The sequence below is a fragment of the Plasmodium vinckei genome (genome assembly GCF_900681995.1).
Source record: "Plasmodium vinckei vinckei genome assembly, chromosome: PVVCY_08".
Classification (NCBI taxonomy): domain Eukaryota; phylum Apicomplexa; class Aconoidasida; order Haemosporida; family Plasmodiidae; genus Plasmodium; species Plasmodium vinckei.
The window spans coordinates 562,755-589,952 of record NC_051300.1 but is presented as its reverse complement, the minus strand read 5'-3'; the positions used below and the strand labels follow the sequence as shown (position 1 = coordinate 589,952).

The 27,198-nt window shown below is 22.4% G+C and overlaps 8 protein-coding genes across 8 annotated transcripts; 3 read left to right on the top strand and 5 right to left on the bottom strand.

Annotated features, from left to right (window-relative positions):
- Positions 1 to 334: 334 nt before the first annotated feature.
- PVVCY_0801580 (conserved Plasmodium protein, unknown function) lies at positions 335 to 4,762 on the bottom strand (the record flags this gene model as incomplete). Its single annotated transcript, XM_008626959.2, has 1 exon — positions 335 to 4,762. One exon carries the CDS (start codon positions 4,760 to 4,762, stop codon positions 335 to 337), a length of 4,428 nt encoding a protein of 1,475 aa, XP_008625181.2.
- A 1,035-nt stretch (positions 4,763 to 5,797) lies between these two features.
- PVVCY_0801570 (conserved Plasmodium protein, unknown function) lies at positions 5,798 to 6,811 on the bottom strand (the record flags this gene model as incomplete). The annotated part of the gene is made up of 1 exon (XM_008626958.1): positions 5,798 to 6,811. The coding sequence occupies one exon, from the start codon at positions 6,809 to 6,811 to the stop codon at positions 5,798 to 5,800; it is 1,014 nt and encodes a 337-aa protein (XP_008625180.1).
- A 935-nt stretch (positions 6,812 to 7,746) lies between these two features.
- On the bottom strand, positions 7,747 to 8,819 carry PVVCY_0801560 (conserved Plasmodium membrane protein, unknown function; the record flags this gene model as incomplete). The annotated part of the gene is made up of 2 exons (XM_008626957.1): positions 7,747 to 8,186; positions 8,285 to 8,819. The coding sequence occupies 2 exons, from the start codon at positions 8,817 to 8,819 to the stop codon at positions 7,747 to 7,749; spliced, it is 975 nt and encodes a 324-aa protein (XP_008625179.1).
- A 1,060-nt stretch (positions 8,820 to 9,879) lies between these two features.
- PVVCY_0801550 (N-glycosylase/DNA lyase, putative) lies at positions 9,880 to 11,457 on the top strand (the record flags this gene model as incomplete). The annotated part of the gene is made up of 1 exon (XM_008626956.1): positions 9,880 to 11,457. One exon carries the CDS (start codon positions 9,880 to 9,882, stop codon positions 11,455 to 11,457), a length of 1,578 nt encoding a protein of 525 aa, XP_008625178.1.
- Positions 11,458 to 12,956: 1,499 nt separating this feature from the next.
- On the top strand, positions 12,957 to 18,446 carry PVVCY_0801540 (merozoite organizing protein, putative; the record flags this gene model as incomplete). The annotated part of the gene is made up of 1 exon (XM_008626955.2): positions 12,957 to 18,446. One exon carries the CDS (start codon positions 12,957 to 12,959, stop codon positions 18,444 to 18,446), a length of 5,490 nt encoding a protein of 1,829 aa, XP_008625177.2.
- A 370-nt stretch (positions 18,447 to 18,816) lies between these two features.
- PVVCY_0801530 (conserved Plasmodium protein, unknown function) lies at positions 18,817 to 19,632 on the bottom strand (the record flags this gene model as incomplete). Its single annotated transcript, XM_008626954.1, has 1 exon — positions 18,817 to 19,632. The coding sequence occupies one exon, from the start codon at positions 19,630 to 19,632 to the stop codon at positions 18,817 to 18,819; it is 816 nt and encodes a 271-aa protein (XP_008625176.1).
- A 1,398-nt stretch (positions 19,633 to 21,030) lies between these two features.
- Positions 21,031 to 21,177, bottom strand: PVVCY_0801520 (conserved Plasmodium protein, unknown function; the record flags this gene model as incomplete). The annotated part of the gene is made up of 1 exon (XM_037634237.1): positions 21,031 to 21,177. One exon carries the CDS (start codon positions 21,175 to 21,177, stop codon positions 21,031 to 21,033), a length of 147 nt encoding a protein of 48 aa, XP_037490365.1.
- A 4,425-nt stretch (positions 21,178 to 25,602) lies between these two features.
- PVVCY_0801510 (RNA-binding protein musashi, putative) lies at positions 25,603 to 26,640 on the top strand (the record flags this gene model as incomplete). The annotated part of the gene is made up of 1 exon (XM_008626953.1): positions 25,603 to 26,640. One exon carries the CDS (start codon positions 25,603 to 25,605, stop codon positions 26,638 to 26,640), a length of 1,038 nt encoding a protein of 345 aa, XP_008625175.1.
- Positions 26,641 to 27,198: the final 558 nt, after the last annotated feature.

Here is a 27,198-nt window from a genome sequence, read left to right as displayed (position 1 = left end):
TACTTCAAAAAATATTATTTCGTATTTTTAAATAGTTGTAGATAATTCTTTGCATATAAAATGATTGCATAGGACACGACTCAAATATAAAAAAACAATGGAAAAAATACAAAAATAAAATAAAGCAATATATAATACAGAAATAGAAAATGATAATATCGTGCGTACCAATTAGTAAGAAATAGGCATATACCTATCCAGATTACATTCATTTTTGGTGACACTCATTAATGAAATAATATTTTGAAATGCACATTCGATCAGTAATATAACATTATATCGCACACACATTTGAATATGTCATTAGCATATGCTACATTATATTCCTACAGTATTAATACATTTTAAAATATTTGATGGCATGATTTCTTTTTTTGTTGAACTCGATTGATTCTGCTGAAAACGATTTCAATTTAGTTTTTCTCTGCATCAAAGTTGTCTTATATTTATTCATATCGAAAGTATCCTTTTTTAATTTGCTAGTATTGTTAGCATTTTCATGAATTGAATTTTTTGGATTCCAATCCATAGAATATATATTTTCGGGAATACTGTCAAATATATTATTTTTAAAATTTAACAAAGAATGGTGATCTTGCATATATAACTCTCTCAAATATTTTGGTAAACCATCATTTTTATTTTTGTCCATATATTTTTTATTACATCTATTTGTATTCACATAATATTTTAAAAGGCTCGAAAAGTCAGAAATATTTATGCTATCAATAGGATCACTAATTAGAAGTTTATCGTTTCTTTGTAATTCATTTAATAAAGATAATTCTTGATTATATTTTTTCATAACAATAAAATGTTTATTATAATCCTGTAATGTCCCTACATTCTTATTTTTCAAATTAATAATACTATTTAAATGAACATTGATTTTATCGAATTCTTCTGTTTCGTCTATGTAGCTATATTTATCATTTTTTTCGATTAGAGAATTTTTTTTTTTAAAAAAAAATATATTTTTTCCCATACTATTATCATATTTTGTTACATCGATTGCACTACTAGTTGACTTAGACATAAAATTATTTTCGAGTTTTCCAACATTCGATATCTCGCTCAAATGATTAGTCAAATTTGTTAACCTTTTCATAACACTTTTTATATATCTTGTTATTTCTTCATTTAAAATTGTTTCTTTATTATTTTCAAAGAATAAACATTTTTGTACGTTAATATTTTTTATTATTTTATCAATCTTATTATTACTATTTATATGACCTTCTAAATTATTTAAAGGTTTATAAATATAACTTAGTCTGTCTAAATATTGTAAAATTAATCGAATGTTATAAAGATTATCTAACCCACTCCTTACTAACCCTTTTAAATCAACCTTTAACCTTTTTATTAAATAATAATAACCATTATAATTATTTACTTTGCTATGCTTTTTATAATATTTAGTATCTGGTGATTCTTTTTTATAACTATATATACACTTTTTTTTTTTAAATAAAACATTATTATCGTTACTGTAATTATTATTAGTAATATTTTTATGATGTTCTTCATCATTCATGACTTGACAATTTGTTTTCTTTTCCTTTGCGTCATCATTAGTACATATTGTATCACTAGTTTCATTGGTGGTCTCATATTTTATATTTTCAGATGATTTTATCAAATTATCTAGTTTTGAAGAAAATGATCTAATATCCTTCGATGATAATGAAGAATATAAACAATTTACATTCGATGTAGTTATACTATCTAGAGAATATAACAGACTAGACATTTTACATAATTCTATAAAATATATTTTTATAATAACAGACTCAAATTTCGTAACTTCGGTTTTATTTGTAAGATTCAATATCATTGGCTTAAGATTTTCAATAATTTCTTTTATTAAAATTATAACTTGTTTCAAATAAAAAGAATCATAAAAAAAGCAATCCTCTTTAACCTTTTTAATTAAAAATATTAAACTAAGAATAAAAATTTTTATTTTTAATGCATGTCTATTGGGATATCTTCCTTTTTTAATAGAAATATTTAGCATATTTTTTAATTTATTTGAGTAAAAAATTATAGAATTTAAAACATAAATTATTTTATTTTCAGAGGTTTCTTCTTTCTGAAAAATTGAACGCTGTTGTATTATGCTCGATTTAAATAACTTATTCCCATTTGTTTCCTTGCAAATTTTATATTTCATAGGAGAATCACTTTTTAAAAATGTGCTAACCAATTTTATGCGTGTCTCTTTTTCTGTTATAAGTTTACTGTCAAAAAATGAATCATTGCTTTTACTTCTTCTCATATTAATTTTCCTTTTTATTGGAAAAAAATAATTATCATGATCTGCCATATCATTATCTATTTTTTCCATATCGCCAGAAAAATGCCCCAATTGGTTATATTTAACTCGGTTTTTATTTGCTCTGCTGATCATATTTGCATTTATTTTTTCCATTTTATCTTTTTCTTCCTCCATTCTAAATCCATTCCCTTCCATATTCTCAATACTCAATGTTGCATTAATCCTTTTTAGAAAATTTAATGTTGCATCGTTATCATTTTTATCAGACCCTTCAAATAACAATCCTTGGATATTTTCATTGCTTATGGAAAAGGTATTATTAAATGGGCTTTTGAAATTTTTTTTAATTAATTTTATTACTAGAATATTCAGTAATTCAAAAAATATATTTTTTTCATCATACTCCTGTAAATTATTTGAGGATGCGGCATTGCTATCTATGTTGCCATTTTTACTATCATGCATTACAATAGTATCGTGCTTGTTTTCCAATTTTAGATCATAACAATTTTGTTTTTTATAATTATTTTCATCGTTATCTGTGATATCAGTATGTTTACCATCTTTTAAATATTTCAAGTCACCCCTTTTTACTGTACACACCTCAGATGATAGAGTGGAAGTTTTAGGGCTTAATTTTGAGGTATCCTTATTATTATTAACAGAACAATTATCACTACATTGAATAATTGTATTATTAATAGATGGGTTATTCACAGTTTTTGATTTATTTTCTTCGTGAAGCTCGCTAATATCTTTTTTATTAATAAGTTTCCGTTCTGAATAGGTTTCATTTTTTTCATTTCCTAAATGTCTTATCGGTTTTAAATATTTATCTTTATTAATTTTTTCATCATAAATAATATTTTTCTTTTTTTTTATATAATTCATGCTATTTTTTGGATTATGTTTTTTGTTAAAATTCGAATGCGTAATGCCTTTTTCATTATATATATTATTTATTTTATTTTTTTTTTCTATATTGATTCTATTGTGTCGAGATTTATCACGGTTTTTTCTATTCTTAATTACCATAGCATTTATTATTTTGTTATTCTCTACATGTGGCATTATTTTTCCTCTAAATCTAATCCGTCTTTTTTTTAGGTGCTTATTCTTTCTTTCATGTCCTAATATACGTTTTGATCGGATATTAATTTTTTTCCTTGATCTACCGATATTAGTACTAATTTTAAATTTTCTAGTATGACTTTTCCTCTTAATATTATTCGAATTCCTAATTTGTCTTGTTTTCTTTTCTTTTTTAAATGTATATTTTTTCTTCTTATTAGAGCTTCTTAATCTCAACTTACGACTTTTTCTTTTTCCTTTTTTTGGTCTAACTTTTATATCTTTCTTTGCGTTTTTTAGTAAAGTTGCAAATTTTTTTTTAAATCGATATTTCTTTCTTTTATTAGTAGTTTGATTGGAATTGTTCACAAATTTCGGTTTAGATTTTTCGTTTAAATCCAATAAATAAGGTACACTATTAGAGAATTTTTGGGGTTCCATATTTGTAGGAATAATAATTGACTCGTTAATAGTATTGGATGATCTATTATATTTGCTTAATCTTTCTTCTATCCCTTCGGATTTTTCGTTTTTTTTTTCATTAACTTTACTTTTTATATCAAAATATAAATGATCTATTAAAGGATCTATCACTTTATGCTCCTTATTATCATTGCACGTATTGGAAATTGATGTATTATGATTCAATTTTATTGGTTGAAAATGTACTTGATTATTTTCAAAATTAGGATTGCCATAAATATACATCTCCTGATTATTTATATATCCATTCTTATATACAATATTGTCACCTTTCATACTTGCATATATTTTTTCTGGGGGCTTATAATTGTTACCTTCACCCAAATCATTTTTATAGTTAAGCTTATTTCCGTTTCTATATATTTCATATTTTATAATATTATTTTTGTGTGGTGTGTAATTTATGTTTTTATTGATGCTTCGTTCATTAATTATTATGCCCTTAGTGTTCTCTTCTGTTAAAATTTCTCCTTGTGGTGTATTACCTATATTTACATGTGAAACATCCTGAAAAATATATTTATCTTTTGCATTATCATAGTCAAAATTTTCATAAAAATGTGGTAATCTATCAGTTCCATGCATATAAATCTCACTATTTACATTTATATTTTTTTCATTATAATTTTTATCTAATGAAGGAAATGCATTATTGTCTATATAATTGCCATAAGTATTACTAATGCTATTATTATTCGAGCTTCCTTTAGATAATGTATCATTTCGATGGTATCCACTATTTATATTATTTTCATGTTTAATACTAGTTTCATTTTTATAATTTCGAATATTATTTAATATAATGGAATTATCACTAAAAACTAATGAATTAGTATCACTTGTATTACAACAGTATTTTTTCAAGTTAGACAACGCGTTGCAAAACTTATTCTGATTATGGTTTGTGTAATTTATATTTTCTTTCATATTAATTTATGTATTGTTTAGATGAAATGTATATCATGAAGATTTTTTTTCGTCTCTATTAAAAATTTTTGCATTTATTTTTGGGGTAAGCATCCTACAAATAAATTATAGTAAATTTTTTGTCATGTAAAATATTTATTTGTTAATAAGGTTGCTTATAATGCAATACAATGAATAAAAAAAAAGAGACATATGAGCATACTTTGGAAAAATAGCATAGCTTGTATATTGTATACTACTAATAAATGAAAATCTCTCACACAATATTATTTTTTTAAGTTGTATTTATTCATTTAATAATTTGGGATGAAAATTACAATTTTTCATTAATTCTTAAAATAGTTAAATGGTGTAATTTTGACTTCAGAGAGTCTTTAAAATTAAAAATTGTTTATTATATAATAGTTCTCAAAAAAATATTTATGTATAATAAATAGGTTGGAAATAATATGATCTCTTTAAATATGCATACACAAAAATATTTTTTTAATTTAATTATACATATAAATTTGTAGAAAATTAGTTGGTGTTGTATATAAACATGTACAAATAATAAAAATATTCAATGAAGATAAAAAAAAAATAATATGGTTCATGTTTTTTTTTTAGGTTTTCCATATTTTTATGAACAAATCAGATAAAATAGCTTTTTTTTTTTAAATATAGCTATAATTTGAGTAAAATAAAAAAAAAAATTATATAAAAAATGGAGAAAATAAGAATGTATATTTTTTTTTTGTGAGATACAAAAAACATGTTATTGCACACACACATACCAAAAAAAAAGATAATTATAAAGTGACAAAATAAAATAACAAATGTAATTATAAAAATTATTTATATATTATTCCATTTGTTATTTATATTTTGTTCTATATTTAAATGTAATTTAGCGATGTTTTCTTCAGCCATATTATGAAGTTCATGTTTTAGTTAACATATAATAACATCAACAACATAATTAGTAGCTAAAAAGAATTACATAAATAGATATATCCAAAATGGGATAAGAAATACATATTTTTGATTTTTGGTTTACGACCATGGAGTAAAATGCCGAAGTATACGTAAAATAAATATATCTGAGCTGTCTATTGATTGATAAAAGAGTCCATCGAATTGTGTTGTACGTTTGATAAAAAAGAAAAAAGAGATTATAATAAAAAATATAACGTTGCTTCCAATTGTAAATATTTCCGAATATTTATATAAATCACTTTTGTGTATGTTTTTGTCATAAAAATCTTCGATGTCCATTGCAGCGGTATTTAAGCATCCTGGTAATTTTAAATTATTATATTCCTCTAATAATTGCTGATTATTTCTCAATGCTTTATATAAAGTGCAAATATTAATATTATTAAAAGTACATTGTGCATAGTTTCTATCATTAAGATCTGGGACAATTGCAAAATAATTATTATTTTTAAGATATTCTAGACTATTGCATTTTTTAATGAAATTTAGTGTCTTGGTATTTGGAGCATCATCACTATTTGAGCATGCTGCTGTTTTACTTTCATACAATCTACAATTATTTACAACATATGTACCTAATGTATTAATACGAGGCTTACACCATAAATGTGGCGTAGCATATAATGTAATTAAATTAAATATGTTTATTGAAAACCAAAATAAAATAAAAACTGCCAATGCCCATGGGAACCATTTAACAGTACATCCTATTCTTTCCATCCATTTTCCTAATGACATAAAATCATTAATAGTAAAATTAGAGAATATTGAACTGATTCTCGATAAAAAAAATGCAAATATGCTTATAAAGCTAAGTAAAATAAGAAAAATCAATAAATCGTTTAATACAAAATTAATATGTTCAAGTTCACAAGAATAATTTATAAAAAAATCGAAAGATTTTATAAGATGTTGAAATATTAAAGTAAATACAACATTTAAAGCAGTAACTATTGTTAAGCAATTATAATAAAAGCTAACTCTCCAATTTTGTCTTCTATGGTTCCAATTTATATAAAATGTATTTATTATTTTAGCTAGACCTCTCTTGTTATGTGTTGTATCATCCATTTTTTCGTTGGTGTTTCAATTTGTATTGTTTATATGTTTATGTATGAATATATATCTACATGCCGTATGCTAATATGTATTAAACTCTCAAGGGTTGATCTCTTCATTATATATCTGCATACATACACATTTGCATATATGCGTGTGTATGGTATTGTGTATATTTATTTCTTCCTTCTAAACCTTCTCATCATTTAATAAAGTTGTTTAATCTTTTTCAGTTATCGATTTTTTGATTTTCATTTGGTTATATATGTCTTTTGGGATCGCCATTATATGCGCATTTACTTCGATTTAATTGGGAAAAAAAAATATGAATAGTGCATTTTAGTGCAATATATAAAATTTGAGAAAACAACGAAAAAAAAAATGTGTCATTTATTCAAAATAAATATTCCCAGGGAATACACCTTTTATTATGATGAATAGATAGGGAAAAATATAAAATAAGAAAATTATAAAGATAAAACTGTATTTCATTAAAATTGTATATATATTTTATACAATTTTAATTAATGGATATTTAATAAATATGGTGTCGAGTAAAGCGAAACAGTTGGCTGTGAATATTAAAAAAATACCATTTTTTATTAATGTGAAACGAAAATAAAATGGTTAAAGTTTAGTAGCATATTTTTTAAAAACAAAAAATGATATATAATAAGAAGGAAAACATATATGTTTAACATAATAACAAAAAATACATCGAATTGAATGAAATAATAATATAATACAAATTCTAGCATATCTTGGATTCTTGAAAGTAGCTTTGTGACTGTCTGATCATATTATGAATATATTTACTTGAGAAAGAGTAATACTAATTTTTATCGTCAAAAAGGTAGTAATAAAATGATAGATGTAATTTGGGATTTCTGTGAAATATAGGATTTGATTTGTTTACGAAAATCTTGTACTGTAAAGAAAATGCAACATTATTTCCACACATCAAAAATACGAGTAAATCGAAAAAAAAAACTTAGTCTTTCACTATTGATTTTAAATGAAGAATCAATTGGTGTATTTACTCTTATAAGAATAAAAAGAGTAAATAATATAATAGTTGTGAAAAAACAAAAAAATGTAAGAGATAATGAAAGCAAATAAATATCACTTTTATTATTAGTATTTTCTAAAAAATAATCATCTGGAGCATCTCCGGAATATTTTGAACAATTTGGGAAAGCATCCACATCGATTGGTTTATTTCTTAAAAAATCAACAAAAGTGTTACATAATTGTTTGTCTCTTAATGTGCATGTGGCATTAGGTGATGAACGAACTAGGTACAAAAATTTATGCACTTTTAAATAATCTAAATCATTGCATAATTCTTTTGATTTAATGTTTAGTATTTCGCTAGATATTTCACAACCTACCAAATTGTAAATAAAAAACATGTAAAAAAAAAAATAGCAATCTGGCTATATTTCAGCATATGTAGACACACACAGTATATGAAATGAAACTCACCTGCCACATCATTCTTTACTAAAAGGCAATTGCTCATAGCATCCATCCCATAAGTGTTATATTTTCGACCACACCATTTATTAGGATAAAAAATAATAGTAAGTATGGTTATTAATAAAAATGCAACCCATGAAATATATATTAATGATAAAATCCAAGAAATATATTTAATTAAAAAACCTATGATTGAATAATAAATTCCTAAATTAAAGAATTCACTATTTGTAAATTTCGAATATATATATGTTAAACGTGAAAAAATAAAATTTAAAGATCCCATTAAAGATATAAATACTAATACAATCACATACATGTTTTGTATTGATGCAATATTTGCAATATTACATGAGTGATTAGAATATTTTTCTTGAGATACTAAAATTTTAATTACTAATGTATATATTATACAAAATATTAGTAATACATAAAAAATATTAAAAAATAGACTATATCTCCAAATATATTTTTTTTTATTCCAATTGGACATTGCATATTTGTTTTCTATAAAAGAGTTCAACTTTTCAAGGTAAAACATTTTATTGGCTAGTTGTGTATGTTTTATTTTTTTGTTAATATTTATTTATTTCAAAAAATATATAATGTGTCTACTTATGTAAGTGACATATATAAGGCATATTCAACAAAGTTACTACATGATACATAGTAAAAGGAAAAAAGGGGAAATACACGATATAATTATCGAATATATAAGAAATATTTCGAATGCATAATAAAGAAAATTAAATTCCCTAATAAAATTTTGTGACAAATAATATATTTTTATATTGGCTTGATTAGTTTTACAAGCTGCAATATAATGTAGAATTCAGTTTAAACATTGTCGAATTTCACAAAAAAAAAAAATATATTATATATATAACATTTTAAAAACGTATATACCGTTACATTTATTTTGTTTTTTATTTCATATTTTTTTTTTTTATAAATAATTATATTCTTTAAAAATTGCATTTTTATAAAATAAAGACACATAATAGTTAATTATTTTATTTAGTTTCATTTGATAAGGATAAGCCATAATAAAAAAATCACACACATATGTATATGTGTTATATAGAAAGAGAAATTTGTTATTTTATCCATTTACATTTAAATGTTTTTACGATAAAATGTGCTATTCTCAAACAAAAAAAAAATTATTACCTGAAGTTGATAAAATGGAAATTCCTATTATGTATTACTCCTATGGAGAAAAGGATAGGCACTTGATATTGCTAATATAATATTCGTATCAATTTTTTTTGAAAAAATATACACAAACTAGGTTAACATATAATTCCTACACAAATAAATATCAAACACTTATATATTTGTAGTATTATTTGTATATTTTTTTTCATTTTTTTAAATAAGAATTATTTCCCTATGCTTTCATGTGAAAACAAAATTGACAAAATTATAAAAAATTTTGAATTGGTAAACTAGGAAATGGTGAGAATAATTAAGGATTTATCCTAACAAATTTGATGAATGCTTATTATATTTTTTTAATTTTGATATTAAACAAAATATATGCTTATAGATGTTATTTCCCCCAAACAGAGGTATGGATAAAAATGGGGTATAAAGTAAAAATGGATAAAGGAACAAAATTAAGGCGAACAAATAAAAAATGCTCATATAGTATGCAAATAAAAACATCACCTACAAGTAGAATGGCAAGTCAATCTATTGATGGAAAATATGATTTAAAAAAAAACAGCATGATGAATAATTTAAAGAGTAAAATAGAAATAAAAAAGGAAATACAATATGATAGCCCTTCTAAATTAATAAACAATTATGATTATAAAAACATTAGTTCTGATAATATAAGTAAATCTTCTACTAGTTTAATAAAAAATTACAAAAATAATTGGATCACACTAAATGCTACACCAAATGATTTACAATTAAAATATTGTCTACTGATTGGGCAAGAATTTCATTTTAAAAAAGTAGAAGACTGCTCATACATTGGAATGGTAAATAAAAAAATATATTTATTTAAAGAAACTCATGATAAAATATTATACCAATGCATATTCAATACTAACAAAGAAGAGAATAGTACAAAGACTGAACTTTCTGATAATTCAAATTGTAATAATTCAGAAAGAAGAGATGATGATGATGATATAGATATTCATGAATTTTTTAATTTATCTTTTCCTTTAGAAGATCAAATAAAGGAATGGATAGAAAAGGACAAAAGAATGGAAGAAATATCAAATAAAATAAAAGGTTTAAGAATATTAAAAAATGAACCAGTAGAATCATTTTTTTCATTTTTATGTTCTACTAATAATAATATACCAAGGATAACATTAATGATTGATTGTTTAAGACGAAGATATGGGGAATATATTGCAACTGTAATATTTACAAATGATGATATAATTATTTTAAATCAGCAAAATGGAGTAAATAAAAAAACTACTATATCTAAGATTAAGACAAACGTAAAAAATGAAAAAGATTTAGATAACTGTTTAGGAGAAGTGGACATACAAAACGTATCTAAATATACACCAAATGAAAATAAAATATTTTATGAAAGTATAAAAACAGAAGTAAAAGAAGAAGGGAAAAATAAAATATTTCATTTTTATAAATTTCCAAGTATTGAAACAATATCAAATTTAAAAGAATCGGATTTAAGAAATTTAGGATTTGGTTATAGAAGTGGATATGTTATAGAAAGTGCAAAAATGTTAAAAGATTTAGGAGGTGAAGAATGGATTGAAGATTTAAAAAAAGAAAAAAAAACTAAAGCATGTATAGATAAGTTAATAAAATTTCCAGGTGTTGGACTAAAAGTAGCCAACTGCATATGCTTATTCGGATTAAACAGATATGATTGTATACCCATAGATACACACATATATGATATTATTTATAAATATTATAGTGATATAATAGAAGATGATAATGGAAAGAATAAAAAAGCTAGCAGTCGAACTAGACTAACTACCAAAAATGGTGATGCTAAAAAAACAAATAAAAATTTGAAACATACTCGACTCAGTGTAAAACCTCAAAAAAAAGCATTAACTACAGCATTATATATAAAATTATTTACAAAATTAAAAGATATTTTTGGTCCCAATTGTGGATGGGCACAAACTATTTTGTTTGCTTCGGAACTCAGAAAATTTACACATTTATTTTAGATCCTATTTCACTGCCTATATATTCATACAAGCAAAGATTAACAATTAAATGAAATTGTAATAAGTGATAAATATCTGTCAAAAATGTTCTATTTATTTTTTTTCGTACTGTTTTTAATGAGAATAGAATATATACATACGTGTGCAATTATCTTATTCTCAGCCTGAGGATAGTAAAAATGCTTTGTCATAAAAACGTCATTTTTTTTTAAAGAAGCATGTCTTTTTATATTTATTATAAAATGACTTTTAATCAAACAAATTGTTTGCATCATATGTAACATTGTCAATGTGCATGCGTATGATAGCTCCTCTTTGAGGGGGGGGGGTGTATATTTTTTTAAGCTTAAAATTTTTTTTAATTTATAAAATTTATATTATTTTTTTGAATTTGTTTTTTTATGAAATATAAAAATATTTTGTATTTTTTATAAATTTATAGTTATTTATATTTTTTTTTAAATTAATTTTAACGAAAATGCACATGAAGTAATTACTTGGTAATTTCCATTTGTTACTTTATACATGATATTTTTTTTTATTACTTTGTCACAACCTTTTTAATTGATAACAATTATAAGTAGTTAGTTTTATGTTTTTAATGTATAGAGGATTATACAATTTTATAATAATTTTTTTTTTAAATAAAATCAAAACACATTATGGTAATTATAAGGTATGCCATTTACACATTTACGCAAATCATAAATACGTGTATCCCTATCAATAAAAAAATATATATATAAGAATATTTTTTCGAACTATTTTATTGATATAGTTGAAAAAAAAAAACATATTTATATCGTTTTTTGAATTAACAATTTAAAGGAAGAGTAAAAGTGTAAATCAGGAAAAAAAAATAAGTCTTAACAAAATTTTTATATGTTGAATGATATAAATTATGAAATAGTTATACCATAAAAAATAATAAAAAAAAAAAAGTCACGAAATGATGAGGGTTAAAATGGATTAATAAAAGCATATATTAAATTGTAGCTAAAAAAAGGGGCATACAAAATTTGTATTTTTTAATTGATTGCGTTTGATATATTTTCTCTTTTATCCATTTGTTAGACGAATGCCATTCAGTTTTCATTTTCCTTACAATAAAAGAGAGAAAAAAAATAAATTTATGCAATGCTTGCAGTAACTAATGAAAAAGGAATTGCAAAAATAGCTAGTTAGATATTTATATATTTAATTGTTTATCATTTTTTGTTCCTCTTTCAAAAACTTAAGGAGTAAATTGTGTTAGTTGATTTAAAAAAAGTTTAGAATTGCTTGCATACTGTGTGTGAATTATGCACACTTGGGAATTTTATCAAACTAAACAAAAACATTGAGTAGAGTATATAAATTGGAAGGGGCTAGATAGACAAACATATACACAGGCACATACCTTGTATAGAAAGTATAACCATTTATATAGCTGCATATGTATATGCATATTTTGAAATGAAAAAACAAGAAAACATATAGAGAATCTACAGACAGGCAAAATGATGAACTATCACAAATTAAAAAAAGGTTATGCTGATAAAAAAAGCATCAGTAAAAATAATAATGATCATTTATCAAATATAACAGAATTAAAAATAAAAAATGATAATATACATATTCAAAATATTGTAAGAACTATATATTATGTATATACAAATAAATATGATGGAGAAACTTGTTTTTCATATATAAAAGACGTATTAAAAAATATAATAAAAGGGGATGTATATGATGTTAAAAGAAAGAAATACATCAATGAATATTGCATTTATGAATTATGTTCAAGAATAATTTTAAATATAATAAAAGGAAGTGAAAAAGATGATAATTTTAATAAAATTATGGAATTTTTATTTGATATATTATATTATTGTGATATTTTACAAAGTCAAAAAAAAAATAAACAAAAAAAACAAATGAACAATGGCGGTCTTGATAGTTCTGATGATTTTATACAGGAATATGAATTAATAACAAAATTATGGAATAGATTATTAGATAATATATTTCTAAAAGATAAAAAACAACGAATAAATTTATGTAAAGTTATAAAATGTTTAGTTAAAAAAGCGTGTGCATTACAAATAGATGTATCAAATAAATTATGTAAAAAACATGTTAATATATTTTTATCACTTCTTAATGATAAAGATCATAATATTCGAATTTTATGTTTAAATATTTTGGAACCATTTCAAGATTTCAATACTCGAGCTAGCTATTTAAAATGTCTTGATGATACAAATAATAATGTTAGAATAAATGCTATAAGAAATATATCAATTAGTGTTGATGATGTTACAAATGCTGGTGATACAACAACAGGTGGAAATAATTATGAACTGTTAGTAATTTTAAAAGTTTTTCTTGTCAGGATTAATGATATAAATCACAATGTTCGTATAGCTATATATGAAAAATTAAAAAATTATTATTTTTATATTCCATCTGATATGAAATTTGAATTATTATTATCTGGTCTTAATGATAAAGACAAATCAGTTAGAGATAGTTGTTATAATATGATTTTACATTGGGTTCAACTATTTGATGATAAAGTAGAGAATCTATTGTTACATTTAATTAGTAGTGATATAGACAATGATATTATTGTTGAGCAAATATGTAAGATGCATCTACATAATGTAAAAAAAGGATCTATAAAAACAATGAGTATGGATTTTAGTGATGTTAAACAAGGGTATAGATCAACTTATGAAGATTTTAAAAGTATTAATGATAATCTAGAAGAAAAAGAAAACAACAAAAATAATAAAAGTAGTGAAAATATTAATGAGCTTGAAGATATCGAAAAAGACAATATTGATAATACAGGACCATTTAATGAAGAGTGGTTTAACAATTGTATAAATAATTTATTTTCTTTAAACACAGCAGAGTTATATATGTTTAGAATTTATGTACAGCATTTTTCAACAGAGCAAGAAAAAGAAAAAATAGATGCATTAAATGTAGTTAATACTATTTACTACTATTTAAATTTAAGCAAATTTAATGAAAAATTATATTATAGTAGAAAAAATTACATTAATTGTGTTGAAAATGATAAAAGAGATCAAGAAGAAAATGTTAATATGATATGTACATGTGGAAAAAATAAAATAGATATTAAACAGTTGGAAGAAAATAGAAAACAGAATTTTATTCAAACTTCGAAATTTGACGATAATTATTGTGATAAGTGTATTTATTATAGAGCTGTAAAAATGATGAGTCAAGAATTTGATGAAAATAATATTAATTCTGATTCAAATGAAATAAAACAGAATGATAATAAATCATGTCCATATGAATATGTACTAATAAATGAAGATAATATTAATGAAAATTATCAATATATTTGTAATATTAAAAATTTACTTTTATTATGTAAATGTCTAGATATAATTGAAATATATCAAGTAGAAAAAATTTTACAATGTTGTTCTACAATATTATTAAAAGGACCATTAAGAGAAATTATAATAAAATGTATGTTAAATAATACAGGAGTAAATTATTACAAACTTCAAAAAGGGCATATAACATGTGCATATTGGCTAAGTAACAGTTATATATACTCATGTCTCGAACTACTAAAAAAAATGATATATATTAAATATAAAAATTTAAACCCTAATGAAATAGAAATAAACTTTACGAATCATATATTAACAATTATATCTGAAATTAAAGAACCATTTGAAAATACGGATAATGATTCAGCATTTATGGATAATAAAATTAATATTAATGGAAATGCAGATGGAGAAGACGATGCGGATCTTAGTCCTTGTGAAAGAAGACGGAGATTAAATGAAGAAAAGAAAGAAATGATTTCTGAGGAATTAGAAAATAAACAAAATAAAAAAAAAAGGAATAGTACTGATATGATTCAAGGTATTAATGGTATAGAACAAAAAAATAAAGATGAAGAAAAAAGAAATTCACTTAGTTTAACATTTACAAGTATTATGAATGTAGAAAATGATGTTATATTTGATATTATTCGTAAGAAAAATTTAAATACATTATCTATAGAACATTTATTATTATTGTGTAAAAAAATGCAACACAAACTTGATGTGACTGAAGCCAAAATAAAAGACTTAACTGAAATGGAACGTGAAAGAAGTAGTGAAAGTATACAAAAAAGTAACGAAGCTAATAATAATGCTCTAAATCAGTCAGATGAAAATGTGATCTCCGTTTTTCATGAACAAATTATTATGAACACGCAAATATTTTTAAAACAAATAACAATGTTAGGATTGTTAAGATTAGAATTAAAAAGAAGATGGTTGCGTATTTTATTTATTTTAGAGTGTTTTTTATGTAAAAGTAAATCACATTGTTCTTTTGATCCAGGTTTGAGAGAATTTCCAAATGAACTTTTATTACCAGCTTTAAATTTTTGTTGTTCTATAATGCCTGAATGGGATGATAAAGAAATTGAAGATCAATTTTATGATATAATTGTGTCTAAATGTTTAGGTAATTGGTGTATGTTTATTAATAATGATGATGAGTTAAAAAAACAGATTTATGCATATAAAACAGCTATTGTAGATACCTGTGAAGTTTTAAATAATTGTTTATTAAATATTGAAAAGGTACATGAAGATATTTACCCAAATATATACAAAAAAGCGAGTATGGATATAATGAATCAACTTGATGAACGAATAGGAAATGGTGGCAGTTATAGTATTGATGAGGATACTCAAATTGGAGGGAAAAAAAAAATAGATAACGAAGAGGGAAAAGTAGGAAATAGCATTTTTTATGAATATAATCCACCTAATGAAGGTTTATTAAATTATTTTGCAACAAATCAAAATGCATGGTATGACTATAAAGAATTATTAGAAAAGTTAGAAATAAATACATTAAGATGTGAAATATATATATGTGTGTTAGGAGATTTATTAATGACACATCCACATTTAGGTAATGATAAATTAATTATAGAAGCAATTGAAAATTTATGGGATTATTTATTTGGTTCTGTAAATACAAGTAAATATATTCAATCCATTTCTTTACGTGTCTGTTGTAAATTATTATTAACCGAGTATTTAGGAAATTATATTTATCATTTAAATAATGATGCTTTATATTTATTAATAAGAAATTCATCTGGTAAATTAAGAGCTCTTTTTGAAATGTGTTTTTTATTATCTCCATCGACCTATAATTGTGTTCAGGATTTTAAAAAAATAAGTACATACAACATTACTAATATTAATTGTCATGATAAAATGTTTTTATTATCAATTTTTTCAATGTACCCATCAATGAGTAATACCAACATGTTAGTTTTTCATTACACGCTTGAAGACATAATTATTAAGACTAGTGAAGGGGTATTAAAATATAAATTAAAAACAACAAATTTTACAAATATATTAACATTTATGATATTTACAATTTTACATAAAGCTAATATCGAATTTTTATGTTCAAACTTTCCAAAATATATTAAATGGATATTATTAATTATTATTGAAAAGGGAATTGAATTAACTAGCCGATCAAATATTATACAACTTGTTTACAAAATTATTCAAATATATCTTTTCCATAATATAAAAGAAATGAAAAATGTTACTAAAGCAAATGGATATCAAAATAAAGAAGTTAAAAAAAGAGGACGTAAAAAAAAACAGGTAAATAATAATGCAGACAAAGTTAATAATACAGAAAATGATGGCAGTGATTCAGAAAATGGAGAAACAGATTTACTTGCAGATTGTATTGATGGAATTGAAGGAGAAAATAATGAAACAGAAAATAATAAAGAAAATTCAACTATTTTTTTTAAAAATGCACAAAAAAATGTAAATACTGCTTTAAAGGATTTAAAAACATTCTATGTACTCATAAATTTTTGTATGCATTCATCTGATATTTTAAAATCACGAAATGAAATTAGATATTGTGAAGTATTAAAAGAAACAATAGATAAAAAAATAGAACAAACTAAAAATTATTTTATAAAAAAAAAACTAATAACTAATAATCAAAACAATGTTGAAAATGGTGATACTATGGATACAGTTGAAAAAGAAGAAAAGAATGAAGAGCATATTACAAATGAAAATCTTTTAAATTTAAACGAATTTAATTCATTAAAGGAAGAAAATATTTATGAGGAAATTATTATAAATTATTCTAACTATATTGAAAATATTACATCAAGAACATTTTCTTATCCAATTGTCCCAAGGACAACTTTCCATAATAATGAAAGAATGACAATAGATGATATTTTAAATCAAATTAATTCATGTAGTATCAAAAATAATATAAATAAAAATTCTTTTGCAACTGTTCGAACTACGGTCAGAGCTAATAATGAAATGATTAAAAGGACAAGAAGTAAACAAGACATAAACCCAAATATAAACAATAACCATAATAATGATAAACAATTAGAAACTCAAAATTTTAAGGATACAGAATTCGAAATGGAAATGGAAAAAGAATTTGAAATTAATAATGATGATACCCTATTTGAATCTCAAAATGTGATGTCTAATCCTAAATCTGCTATCTATAATAATGACGAAAAAAATATGGATGCTTCGAATTTTGTAAATAGCAATAATGCTAACCCAGAAAAGGATAATGAACAAAGTAAAAGTGACGATCGAAAAAATTCACCACAAACAAATGGTGATAAAGTATATAATACAAGACGCACTAGTATGAGACTATCTGTTCAGAAAAAAAATAATGATTTATCTACCATAGATAAAGAAATAAGAAATAATAAATTATATGATCTTAATTTAACATCTAGTGAAGATACGCCCATTAAAAGTGAAAACTCAAGTTCCATCGAATATAATAGTGACAAAGATGAATCTGATATAAATGATAACAATAGTTGTAGTAGTTCAAATAGTAATGATTCAACGGCTATGACCTTTAGGCGCCTCAACAAGCTCAAAAGAACGAGCTATACACACGTTATTTCAAAGTAAGTACATATATATATGAAAATTTCATGCGCGTTATTTTTTGAAAATTATTCCTAAATCAGGGGTATTTTATGTAACTTTATTCTTATCCCACAATCCTATTGCAAAAAATTTTATTTGCAATATTTCATATTATTCACATCATTTATGATGCATTTTTTTATGTATGCTTTAAGTGTTTAAAACTGGTTTAAAATAAGTTATTTAAAACAAAAAAAAATCAATAAATTAGTGAAACAGAAAAATGATAAAAAAAGTTATACTGTAAAAATGTAGCAGTATATACTGTTCACGGTTTAATGAAAACAATATGTTTTGCAACACCATTGATATGTATGTAATGCCTTGATGAGTTTCTTTTCCCCATCTTATTTTAACAGTTTATAGTTTTCATGATATGATCAATCACTTGTACAATTGTTGGGTCATTTATGTAATGCGATAAGTATGTAATTTTATCTTTGGATATAGTAAATTGTTTAAAAATGGAACGAACATAATTATTTTTGAGTAATAATCGAAGTGCTAAATCATCCTTTAATCTATTTTTCTGTTCCTCTGATAACAAAACGGGTTCTGTATTATTTGCATTGTCTGTACCATTTGTTTGTTGAGTTTGGTGAGATTCCGAATTAAATCCACGAGTTTGATTGGAATTTGTTTTATCGGAATTTTTTTTATTTTTTTCAAAACATTCTTTTGTGTTATGAGTTCTATAGCATACTAATGAACAATAGTATTCACGACAACATGCAAATTTATATTTGGTACTACTTTTTGAGCATATTATACAAGAACTTCTTCGTTTATGTTTTTTATTATTACTTTCATCAGTTTGGCCTTTTCTCTTTCTATTTTGAGTAATGCCATTATTAGAACCACTATAATTTAGTTTTCCATCTGATGGCGTGCACCTCGAATCGATGGGCATACTACCATCATTACTATTCATAGTAGTGACATTATTAATATTTGTATTTATATTGCTAGAACATATTATGGGATTATTGTTTGTACCGGTTGAGGGGCAACTATGAGCCTTTGAGCCATCTTCAACATTTTCAAATTCATTGTACCCTTTATAATAATTTTTATAATTTCCATTAGCATTCATATAAGCATTTTCAGTAAAATTATTTACATAACTATCTATGTTATTATATTCGTTGTAATAAAAGTTGCCATCCATTTTGTGGGTTCTGTATTATCCTTTGTTATATATTTATAATATATATAACAATGTATCATATACTTGCCCTAATAAAATATTATATTATTATTTTTTTGAGCGTAATGATTGGTTCCTCCTCATTCCTAATATACAATCTATGCATTCATACGTACAAAAAGTCTGTCAAAATAATTAATGGGCATACATATGCAAAGATATTGTGTACATATGGTATTTGTTAGCAAGTTCAATGTTTGGCTTTAGGTATGTTCTCTCTTTGCCTCTTATGATACAGATTTAACCTTGGGTTATTTTTATTATTTTTCAATTATGATTTTTTCTCATTTTAAATTCGCATTTTATATCCCATTTTCAATAAATACATGAACAAATCTGTTAACTAATAAGTGGGTTTGGAATACGTGAATATAAAATATTTATTTTTTATTCCTTTGGCTTTTAAGCAAAAATACATAAATTTTATATCACGATTTATGCTAAAATGAAAATTTTTTTTATTTTTTCATAAATTAAGTAATTCCTTTAAATAAAATATTAAAAACCGAAAAAAAATACCTCCTTTTTAATTTTATATGCATATTTATAATAATAATTTCATTTCCCCAAAAAAAAAAAAATAATAAAAAAATCGATCAAAATAATAATTTATTATATATGTAAAAAATTCAAAATGTAACAGGCATTTATCTTATTTACAATTTTAAATATATATAATATTGATTTATATAAATATAGTATTATATATTATATAATTTATATTTTTTGTTTTTATTATTTTTTGGTTGTGTTAATAAAAAAAAATATATAAAATGTTAGTAAGGTTTAAAAAAGGTGGTAATAGCTATTTATGCAACTATTATGAAAAAAAAATGGGCCCAACAGACTGAACAAATGAATATGTAAAATTAACATAATAAGACTATAGGCACACTTACCAAAAAATGCATACTCTTTTTCGAAAAAATTTTAAATAGAAAAAGAATATAATTAAAAAAATAGTAAAAAAAATAATAAAAAAAAATTAAATGTAAAGATATATATACAATATATAACTTACAACTTAATACTCTTGTATAATCACACCAGTCTAATAATTTGCTCTAAATTATACTATTTTTATTAACCTTTGTAACAATTTTGGTTTTAAATATACATAGTAATATGAAAATTTTCCTAATAATAAATCGTAAACTTTAGCATATCCAATCCATGATCATGTACATATAAACATATGTACTGTAGTATATATTATGTAAATGATAAGCTATAATTCACATGTTGTGTTTTTAGTAATTATAATTTTAAAGAGTTTATATAATTATGTAGGCCTTTTCTTCTGCATTCCATCGTTGTATACTTTGCATTTTGGGGATTATCTTTTTCTCTTCTCCTATTCTATTCTTTTGAGCTAAACAAGTTCAACACTGCAGGTATTGCCCTTATAACAAAAACAATTCCTGATAAAATGCGGATTTTATATTTCAATTCATTTAATAGTATTTCCTTTGGGGATTCTTCGCTTTCGTTTTTTAGCAAAAACATTTTGAAAAAAGTTAAAAATATTGAAAAAGTTGGAAAATAACAAAAATTTATACCAATTAAAATATGGTAAATATTAAATTTTGTAGTAATAATAAATCCTCACTTAATATAATAAATATGTATTATATTAATTTATGGCGGCTTTTATTTTAATATGACTTTTTTCATTTGGGTATGTATATTATATATGCACTTGTTTTATAATGTTGTGCATATTATTTAGTTTAAAATTAAAGATATATTTATTCTCATAAAATTTACATAATATCCTTTTTTATTTACGAGAAAACTGTGGTATTATTTTTTTTTAAATTAAAGCCTACTATTTAATAAGCCCTTAGATTATATACCATAAAAATAATATCTTTTTTGCTAATGCATATTATACAATAAAGTACACGGAAATGCACTTAAGCTTGGCTTTATGAATTAAGTACAATGCCTTTCCATAATCGTATATAAATATATATGCGTGAATAATATATAATATAAATAATTATATATACAATAATGGATATCATAAAATAGTTTATGCATTCCATATAATTATTATATAAAGCGTAAATTCTCTATACATTTTTTTTGATAGTCCCATGAAAAAAAAAAAAAAATAAAATAATTTTTTTAAGTACATAATTAACCTATTTTCCTTTTCCATAATTCCCTTTATAATTTATTATAAAATAAGTAGTAAACATTTTATTATATATTTTTTTATAAAAAAAATGATACTTTTTTATAAAAAAAAATAACCTATATACCGCATAAATTGCAATATTATAAACACTATTATAAGGTTAAAACTATTTTACTTTATTATTTATTTGGAAATATAACAAAGTTGTAGTATTATGCCTAATATTTAGCAAAGACACACACTACAAATAGTGACCGTTTAATAATTTTTGAAAAAAGCTTATAAGCAATTCTTATTTGACAATAAATTTATTGAACTGATTTCAAATATTATTCTTTTCATGTAATTATAATTTGTGTGTCCCATACTTAAATGAACATGCTTATTTTTTTGAATAATAAAACAAAAATACATTTAGTTATATACACCAGTTTAAGAAAAAAGTATATAAAATAATTAGAGTAAAAGATAGGAATATATATTATTATTATCGCAAAATTATTTTCTTAAAAATTTAATATAGTCATAACAAAAGGTTGCTATATAGTTGCAATTTTTTATTACATATGCCTTTTTATAGCTATGTGAAATAAAAGTTATATATAAGAATGAAACATATATTTTATGTGTGAACATGTTTATTTTTTGTCTTACTAACATTTATATAATTAAATTGAACAAAAGATGGTGTTAAATAATAGTCATATGTTTATAATATATATATGGGGATCTTATTTTTCTCATTCCCTATAAACACTTTTCAAAGGTATACAAATATTTTTATTTTTTATATTGTGTTTAACAATATTGGTGACTACCATACGTGTATATACAACTATAAATATATATACAATACAAATACAAATATACTTTGGGGGTGAATTGTATTTATTTGAGGAACTTATTTCAAAAAAAAATACTAATTTTCATTTTTAATTCTTATTTTTATAAAGCTTGAATAAATATAGGCGGTATATAAATTTTTATATTCAAAAAAATTATATAAAATCAATTATTAGTATAATGCGACCAAAAAGAAGAATAGAAAAACAATAAAGAATTAAAGGGTTAGAGAATTACTATATATATTACACATAAATGATAATACCATATTTTACATATATTATGTATATATAATAAAGAATATTTTTAATTAAATTTATATGTTTATAATTATTTAGCTTATATAATTGTTTTACCATATATTCTTTTTCTTTTAGTTGTTAATGCATTATTTTATAGGTTAAATTATTTATATTGATATTAACGATCTATTAATATTGCTTTAATAAATTATTATATAAATATATGGTAGTATATATAGGTAATAAAAATGTATATATAATATATGGTAGTATATATAGGTAATAAAAATATATATATAATAATGGTAGTATATATAGGTAATAAAAATATATATATAATAATGGTAGTATATATACATTATATATATTATATATACAAATAATACGTATATTTTTTGTATATATATTTTAAAAAAGCATGCAATTGGGATTTTTAAAGTAGGGATAAAATAAAAAAAAAACATGCACGCTTTATTAATTTTTAATATACCCCCATAATTATATATTAAAAAAAAAAGAACGGCGTATTTTGAAAGATAATTATATAAAAAAAAATATATATTTTTTTCTTTTTTTAAATATTACCGGTAAAAAATATATTTCATTTTATATATTTTAAACATTTTGTTTTCCATTTACGTTTTTTCATTCTTTGAGCATTTTTTTGTTAAATGTAGAAAAGCACGTTGCTTGTACTTTTATGAGTTTTGTATAAAAGATGTCATGTTGTTTGCTACGTAAAAGATAATGGGAATTGTAAGTAATCAATCATATTATCTTTTTTTGTTTTATATGATTGTTTAAAAGGACTGACTAATATTCTTTCTTCCATGCTTCTTTCTTTCATGCTTTTTTTATTCTACATATTTTTTTGAAAGGATTACGCTTTAACGAACATTATTATTAGCCCTATTTAATGTTATATTTATGTTATATATATATATTATATTTATGTATATGTTTATATGCATTTAATATATTTATTTATGATATTATGTATAATATTAAATTTTATATGGATATGGATGTTTATTATTGATAATTGACCTTATAGAGAATTCTGAAACGAAAAAAATACATATATATATATATATATATGCTATAGTTATTATTAAGAACGTTTAACCTATTCATAATTTTAATCATTGTATATTTAGAGACTTTAACCTATTAGTTGGATTTTACCGCCTTATATATAATTAATAATTTATGTATATTATTTTGCCCGCCTTTCAAATTTTTTAAATTTACCCATAATAAATAATACTACCCATTTTTTATTTTATATTTGCCTTAGAAAAAAATATAATAATGCACAAATTATATAGTACAATAAAATATATATAAATAATAAGTTTTGTTAATTGCCCAAAGTGATATAATTAATATATGCAATAATATTGTTAATATATTTTTATTATATATACTATATATACATATTTAATATAATTTTATATGTGAACATTCTTTGTATTTTCTATTACTAATATTTTTTTATTTTACTTAATTAAATATATAAGTATAATAAATTATTTTGTGTTATACTATTTATTTAATCATTTTTTTTAAAGCAAAAGGGCCGAACTTTGTAATAGTTAAAATATATATGCTAATGTTTTGTTATAAAATATGAGAGATATATAAATATATTTATATGTGTGAGTATATAATACCAATATATTTACATTTACAAATATAAATAAGTTATAGCCAATTTTATGAATATATATGAGAATAATTTACGATTATATTAATTAGTTTCCTTTTGCCTTTTTTTTCACCCTTTTTTTTTATTATTTTTTTATTTCTGTTATTTTTGTGATTGATTTCTGTTATTTTTTTTTGATTAATTTCTGCTATAATTTTCTTTGTATTTTTTTTTTTAATTTTGTTATTTTTTTTTATTTCTGTTACTTTTTTTTAATTTTGTTATTTTTTTTTTTTTATTTCTGTTATTTTTTGATTAATTTTTTCGACGATTTTGTTACAATTTCTTTTATTTTTGTTATTCATACGTGCAATATTTTGAATGTATTTATTAATTGGTTTTATTATTTTATTTGATAATCATAATTATAAAAATATATATATACGGTATACATATTTACATATATACAAGCCTAAGATATATTATTATAATTTAAGAGAGTACCTTATTTTTGTAAGCATATAAAATTAATACAACATATTAAATATATACATTCTGTTCGTATTTGTGCATATATTATATAACCTGCTGATATATGTCCCGTTATAGAATATTAATACTATAAGCATATTAATAAATACATACAAATCGTTTTAGCTTATGTATTTATATATAGTTAGGTTGATGAAGAAACAAACAAATATTATAAGTATTTAGATAATTGAAAATATATTATCTTTGTAAGCCAATTTAATAAGGGTCTCTTATTCGAAAGAAAACGAATTAAAGGCAAAAAGTATATGGGCACATTAATATTTTTTCATTATATATATTTAAATATTTATTTGATATATTTATAAAAGAAATTGTAACAACATATTGTAACGTATAGGTGATATATTTTTTGTTTGCTTCTATCACATAAAATATACATATATCCGTTTAAATTAAAAAAAATAGCCTTAACTTGTATAAAATAATTTAAAGGTACGTTAAATATACGCTCTTAGTAGGATTTCAAAATAGTTTAAAAGTATAATCAAAATAAATGCAAAATGGAAGAAGAAAACACTAATGTCAATAATAACAATACCAATGATGCTAACCAATGTGATAATGCATCAAATTTAAATATGTCACAAGATAACAATGATAATATTATAGAAGATCAAGATCTAAGTGATAAGAAAATAAAAGATGAAGAATCTGAGGTTGAACAACTTAGACGTTTAATAGCTCCTTTATCTAAAGAACAATTAATTGATATACTTGCAACTGCTGCATCATTACATGAAGATATACGTGATAAATGTAACGAGGCTGTTACTTCTTCTCCATCGACTAGAAGACTCATGGTTCGTAATATTCCATTTAGTACAAAAGATGAGCAATTTTTAAAATATTTTGAAATATTTGGAGAAATAGAAGATGGTATTATTGTTAGAGAAAAAGAAGGCCGATCTAAGGGATATGGATTTGTTACATTTAAGTATATCGAATCAGTACAGAAATGTTTAAAAAGTAATCATACATTAGATAACAAAGATTTACAAGTAAGATTAGTAGCTGATCCATTTACAGATCATTATCAAAATAAATTATTTGTAAGAAATCTATCCCAAAAAACCAATGTAACTACTTTAAGAAACATTTTTGAAAAATATGGAAAACTCGAAGAATGTGTTATAATACATGATAATGAAGGAAAATCAAAGGGTTATGGGTTCTTAACATTTTCTTCCCCTAAAGAAGCTTTTAAAGTTATGCAACAACCAGAAAGAATTATTGATAATAGAGTTGTTTTCTTACATTTTGCCGTTTCACAGAATTATAAAAAATATCAAAACAATCAAGCATATATAAAAAAAAACCAAAATTATAATTATTATCAAAAGAATAATGGAAATAATCGTAACAACAATTTTAATAGAAGAGCACCAGTATATTATAGAGAAAATGAATCACCTAACACTTTTAATTATCCCGTTTCTTTTGTTCCAAATGTATACTCTAATATACCACATGGCTATCAATTTAACTATCCCGGTAATTTAGACTCCTTTAATGCATTTTACAATAACCCAAGATATTAAAAAATCTTATAAATAATGTGCGCCGTTATATTTATTATTCTATTATTTTTTGATTTATAAAACGATACATGCCCAAATAAAATAAAGCCGCGCCTTAAATGTTTTATTTTTAAAGAACAAAAATGTTTTATTACAAATTATATGGTGCGTATATGCACACACATGCAGGTGTAATTATCTATATGTATATATACTTACTTATAAAAGTCTATATGTAAGTATTTATTATATAAATATAATAAGTTTCTTTCCTTTTTTTTAAAGAGTTTTCCGAGGTATATATATATATATAATATTTTTTAAATTTGCATATAAGTTTTTTTTTTTTTTTTCTTAACTATATTCACTAGGTTATAGTAATTTTTATTTTTGTTTATTATTATATGATTTTTTTTTTTTTTTTTTTTTTAATTTTATTATTTTTTTTTGTAATTTGGTTATATGTTGTAATATATACATAATTGATTGCACATATTATTTTATAATCTTATGTATCTTTATGTTCTATAAAGTGATGTCAGGAAAAAAAAAATTATTTGTAAACTGCATGTTATAATA